Source organism: Pediculus humanus, genomic scaffold, assembly GCF_000006295.1.
Source record: "Pediculus humanus corporis 1103172108294 genomic scaffold, whole genome shotgun sequence".
NCBI lineage: Eukaryota > Metazoa > Arthropoda > Insecta > Psocodea > Pediculidae > Pediculus > Pediculus humanus.
Window position 1 is genome coordinate 265,289 of NW_002987863.1, and position 6,220 is coordinate 271,508.

At 24.0% G+C, this 6,220-nt stretch overlaps 2 protein-coding genes across 2 annotated transcripts in view; both read right to left on the bottom strand.

Annotated features, from left to right (window-relative positions):
* The window catches only part of Phum_PHUM550050 (far upstream fuse binding protein, putative), a gene marked incomplete at both ends in the record, with an annotated part of 4,022 nt that extends 3,419 nt beyond the window's left edge, over positions 1 to 603 (bottom strand). Inside the window, one exon of the mRNA XM_002431778.1 lies at positions 520 to 603. Coding sequence (XP_002431823.1) covers positions 520 to 603 — 84 coding nt within the window. The remainder of the gene's footprint in view (positions 1 to 519) is intronic.
* Positions 604 to 1,162: 559 nt separating this feature from the next.
* On the bottom strand, positions 1,163 to 4,753 carry Phum_PHUM550160 (vacuolar protein sorting, putative; the record flags this gene model as incomplete). The annotated part of the gene is made up of 12 exons (XM_002431779.1): positions 1,163 to 1,342; positions 1,435 to 1,578; positions 1,656 to 1,889; positions 1,976 to 2,155; positions 2,333 to 2,414; positions 2,522 to 2,701; positions 2,796 to 3,082; positions 3,170 to 3,373; positions 3,460 to 3,738; positions 3,824 to 4,022; positions 4,114 to 4,237; positions 4,558 to 4,753. 12 exons carry the CDS (start codon positions 4,751 to 4,753, stop codon positions 1,163 to 1,165), a joined length of 2,289 nt encoding a protein of 762 aa, XP_002431824.1.
* Positions 4,754 to 6,220: the final 1,467 nt, after the last annotated feature.

Genomic DNA, 6,220 nt, shown 5'->3' on the forward strand with positions numbered 1-6,220 from the left:
AATATTTTTAATACTTTGAAAATTGAAATTAAGACTTCAAAATTAGAAAAATGCGAAGCGTTTATGTGGCAAAAAACGTCCAATTAAATAAATAAATTCTAAACAAAAATAAAAATTGTTGTCCTTTATTAAGTAGAATAATTTTAATTAAACAAACTTAAAATGATTTCATTAAAAAATAAGAAAACTCATAAAAAATAATTTACACACAATTTGATTTTTTTTTTTTTCTTGTAATTTACTAACAATAATTGTTTTTTAATAAATAAATTATAATGTCACTCAAAAAAAAATATAATTATTAAAAACTACAGTGAATATAAAAAACTATTTTATTTTTAACTCATTTAAATTTAATATAAGAAAATAACGGACAGGTAGTCGAAAAAAAATGATTTACTTGCAGGTAATCTAACATTAATCAAGTTCAATGTATTGAACTTGACAAAATGGCGGAGAACGCTTGTTCAGTTGATCAAAGTTAAAAGTATAATTTACTTATTTTTACAAATAACGTACTTCTCTGGCACGTTGAACGGCTGCTGCGTATGCTGTGCTTTGCGGCACATTTGTTTGTCCTCCTGTTGAAGCAAATTCACTCATAATCTCACACAGGTAACAATAAAATAAAATACAATTAGCTAAAACTACATACGTTGCCAAGCCTCTCGGCTAGCTACTGAAGCCGCAAAATTTTTTATCTAATGACACGACTTTTTTTTTACCAACTACTTGTTTATTAAATAATGAATATAATTTTATCATTTTAATTATTTTTAGTACGAAGTAATTAAAAATTATTATAATCCGATACGAAATTATTAAAGCGTGAGTTTAAATAAATTAAATAAAATTCTCTTTTATTTTTAAATATATATATATATATTTATTTATTTATTTAATAGAATAATTTTATTTGACAACAAAATATATTTTACAATGCTAAATTTATAACGTAGTCATTTTTTTATATTACATGCATTAATAATTTATAATTAATAATTTTATCATTCTTATTATTATTATTATCATTATATCATTCTCCATTTTCAATATCATTAACCAATATTGATTAAAAAATTTTTTAATGGCGTAATACGCTTGAAAGTGTATTACTTACATGTAAAATAATTTAACATTAATATCATTAAACTTTTTCAATTCATATAACAAGTTCTTTGTAACATAAACCTTCACTTTCTGGACTGTCCATTCGACTTTTCAATCGTGATATTGTATTATTAAAATGATTACTGATTTGTTCCGTTTCCTCCGATGCTTCTAAATTTGGTAATTCTTCTTGTATTTTTGCAATCACTTGATTAAGCATTGCAATTTTGATCTGAAGAATACACAAAAATTTTTAATACATTAAAATCGTTAATTGTTAAACAATCATAATAATAATAATAATAATAATGTGAGAGGTCCAACCTGATCGTTTCCCTTTTCGTAAAAATAAATGTAATGATTAAGCAATTCGACAAATAATTGTACTTGAACGGATATATCCATACATTGACTGGCAATACGAACGCCCTTTTTCAAACATTCCACGACTCTTTTACCATCCCTCATCTAAAACAAAATGTTGTATAAATATGAGAACCTACATACTAATAACTTTTTCCTTAATTTGTAATAATTTTACACACTTCTTCCCCGTTTAGTTTTTTCCCACTCCAAAATAAATGAGCGCAAGTGGCAACTCCACGACACTGATCGGGTTTTTTTAATAATTTACTCGCGGCCAACGCACACTGAGTCCGAACGGGTTCCGCATTTTCTTCTGTCCAACAGGACAATTGTTCGAACGTGCCAACCATCAAAGTCATAGCCGCGAGTTGAGCTTTCGAATCCGATATTTCATCTTCGTATATTGAAAATGCCTACGTAAAAATTTAACTTGTTTTAAATAAGAAAAATTAAATGAAAAGTAAAAAAAAAAAAAAGCGTTCGCTTCGTTATTATTAACCTGTGACACAAATTCGTAGGCCACCGTATCGTGATTTTGAAAGGGTATTCGACCGGCTGTCAAAGCTCCCTGAAGGAAAAGTCTTAGAGGAAGTTCGGCGAGTTCGGCTTTCAATAGAGCAGAAACACTTTGATGACAAAATTGAAATATTTTCCCACATTTTTTCTCCCACATTTCGTCCTGTTTAGAAAATATTAAATTTAACACAAAAAAGACATTTTTTTTTTTTTTTTTTTTTTTAACGTTAACAAATATTTCGAATCGTAATTACTTCGTCTTTTAAAGAAAAATACGTGAGTGCCAACCGATAAGCTTGAAAAACGATGGGTGGTAATGTATATCGTACTCTTTTATTACCACCGTATTGAAATGTTTTCTTGCCGTGTTCAATATTAAATATTGTTTGTCGGGAATATCCGATTTCAAACGATGTATTAATCTGGAAAAAAACAAATCGAATCAATGTCTTTTCATTATAATTAAACAACTTTCAATAACATGTATTCGATAAAAAAAACTTTTTTTTCTCTCTCTCTTCTCTTTTACCTTCCCAACAATCCTTGTTCTTCGTCAAAATCTTCGGGATCATCTTCCACGTCGGTTTGATCGTTTTGACTTTGAATCAGGGATGAAAGCATTGATAAAACCGAATCGACAGATTCTGGAGTTGTTATATACGTATCATTATCTAATATATTTGTAACAATGTATACGGCTAATGATTTCCTTCCTAAAATTAAAATTAAATTTAAAAAAAAATCTCCATCTCAAATTTTCCTATTATTTTCCCCCCCCCCCAAAAAAAAAAAAAAAAAAACACTCGCCTAAATAATCAAAATGTTCGAGTAATGGACAGTAATTTTTTAATTTTAAAACGGTTAATATATTTTTATAAAAATCGACCGGGATTTTCATGAGACGAGTCAATTCTCGTGACAGAGTCGAATTATAATCTATTTTTTCTATTCCATTCTTTGTAAATATTTCATTTATGTTTCCCAAAACCGTGTCGACATAATCTATTTTGTCCGGATAACATTTATTTACAAGATTAATTAATGAGATTTCTAATGAAATTATATCCTCGTTTGACATTTCGCTGCGAAACTGTAAGAAAAAAACAAAACAAAACAAAATTTATAATTTGGATAGGATTTTACACTTATCGAATATTTTCATAATCAAATTCCCTACCTGAATGATACTTGATATTTGCTCGCTAAAAACTTCAAAAAGTTCAACTTGAGCTATCGTAGCAGGATCTGATTTTTGTGTGAATGTAGCAAGTCTGTCTATTAATGAAATTATGATGTTTTTAACATTGACACCACTCTGAAGTTCAGCACAAGATTTCAAAAATGGTTGCAATGACTGCAAATGAAACTCATCGGGGAAAACCTGGATAAAAAATGAATTTTATGTAATCTCAAATCATTACGATGAATTTAAAAAAAAGAAATCCAAAACTTTTCGAAAAATGTTACCTGAATAATGCATTCCATTAAATATTCTTGAGCGACTGCATCTCTACAACTAACAACTTGTTCCAATATACCAGGTAAAACGGTTTTTTGATATTCTTCAAAATTAACACTTTCCAATTCGCTCAATCTAACTAAATTCGTTCCGACTAATATTCTCAATTCTTCTCTTTCTTTTTCACGACGTTCACGATCTCTTGAATGTCCCTGATGTTGCATTCTAACCCATAACTTGTTCATTTCGGCAAAATTCATTAAAACAAATTCGACAGAATCGTGTACCTGAATAAAATCAAATAATAAAATAAATAAAATAAAATGCAAATGAAATTAATTAAATTACTATTATTGTAAATTTTCAAATTACAGTTCCTTCTGCTTCATTTTCATTTTCCAAAACATCTGGTAAAACATTTCTAGTACATTGTAGCAAATAATTTCTAAGAAATAATCCTCGTAATGGATGCTGAACACCTGGACACATTTCGACTAAATCTTTTAATATATCTCTTTTTAAACATGAATTGGTTTTTATATAAACTAAACCGACAGTGATTAATAAATACCTGTCACAGACAAGAAAAAAAAAATTAGTTTTAAATTGTATGACGGAAAAAAAAAAATTAAAATTTTTTATTTAACAGAGTAAAAACTTACAGTCTTGGAACTATATTTCCAGCATATTGCACTAATTCATATAAATCGGCAACTTTTCTTCCTTTCTGAAATTCTTCTAATAAATAAGACTCCAAATGTCGTAATTCATCAGTTATAGCCATGTCTGTTAATCAGGGTTAAGAATTTTATATATTCGAATAATACCAAACATGTCTTAAAATGGTTTAATGTATTTTTTCTGCCATGTATACACATGCACACACACACACATATATGTTTAATGTTTATCAAGAATTTTAATTAATGTATTTCGAACATATTAATTTTAAAAAAAACTTATTAATGGCGGTAGTATTAATTACAGCTTTATATGTATTAACAATCGTAAAACAGTTTTAAATTTGACTCGATAATTTTAAATTTGAAAACTAATATAAATTAAATAAATAATATTAAATTAATAATATGATAAAAAAAGGATACAAAGTTCATAATAACTTTTCGGGGTAAGTAATGATGTTTTTAATTCTCCCAATAAAGTTGAAGCATATTTTAATCCCTCCCTTAATTTATTTTTATTTAAACATTTTTTCATTTGAAAAGCTTGCATTTTAACAACTGAAAGAGCATTTTCCAATAATTTTTCCTGCTTTTCAATAGTTGTTGCTTGGGGGGTCATTTTTTATTTAAAAAAAAAAAAAAACATGTTAACAAAATTATAATAAAAAAAAAAAAAAAAAAACTTGATTTCTAATGCAATATAGCCTTTCAAAAAAAATTTTCAATCATTTAATTATAAATAAAATTTAATTTTGAAAGGAAAAAAAAAAATTTTTCATAATTTGATCTAAATTAAAATTATCAAATCAAACACTTGTCACTTGACAAATTTAATTAAAATAACTCAAATTTTAACAACAAAATTATTTAAATTTTTTTTTTTTTTTTTTTTGGGGTATTTCGATATAAAATTATTTAATTCGAATATATATGTACGCCAGAATATATTTTTCGTAAATAAAATATTTTATTTTAATTACCTTTACCATCTAAATCATAAATGCGAATAATGTAAAAAAAAAAATAAAATAAAATAATAATTTAAACGTAAACCTACTCCGGCATAAATTATCCTTAAAATACCACTCTCAACTGCCTTCTTGAAATGACATTTTTATAAAACGATAAAAACGGAAGTAAAAAATATTTTTGTCTTCTGCCACAATTATAATTTGATTTCCGCCAAAATACGTAATTTTACTTATGGCGATCAAACAAAAACAATTCCTTTATTTATTTAATTACTTAATTTTTCTTCCTGTGGGAAAAAAATAATTTAAATCTGACTTAATAAAACTAAAATAATAACTAAGCTTATTAAACATATGTATATACATAATAATAATTACTAACATTTTAAAAAAAAAACGAAATAATTTTTGGCGGGAAATGAAAACTAAAATAATTACATTAAAAATAAAACATATTAAAATAATTTCAATAATAATTTAAAGTTACAAATAATAAAGATAAATAAATTTACTTGTTTAAAGTAATAATAATAATAATAATAATAATAATAATAATAATAATAATTAAGAAAAAATAAATTTGAAAAATTAATAAAAATGAATATATATATATATATATATATATATAAATAATAAAAAGTATAATTATTAAAAAAATATAACTTATAAAAATTTATTAAAAAAAAAATTACAATTAATATTTTTTTATTTATTTATTAATAAAATAATTATTATTATCATTTAAAAAAAAAAATTAATTAAGCCCGTAAAAGAAATTATAAAAAAAAAAAAAAAAAAAAGTTACATTCATTATTATTATTATTATCTTTCTTTCTTTCTTTCTTTTTTTTCCTTTTAAAAATAAAAATAATAATAATAATAATAATAATAATAAGATAATAATAAAATAATAAAAATAATAATAAAAATAATAAAATAATTATAATAAAATAATAATAATAATAATAATAATAATAATAAATAAATATTAATAATTATAAACTACTTTTAATAATAATTTTCATTTATTTTTATACTATATCATTCATAAATAATTAATTAAAAAATATATATATATATATATAAATATCAAATTAAAATTTAAAAAAAATTTT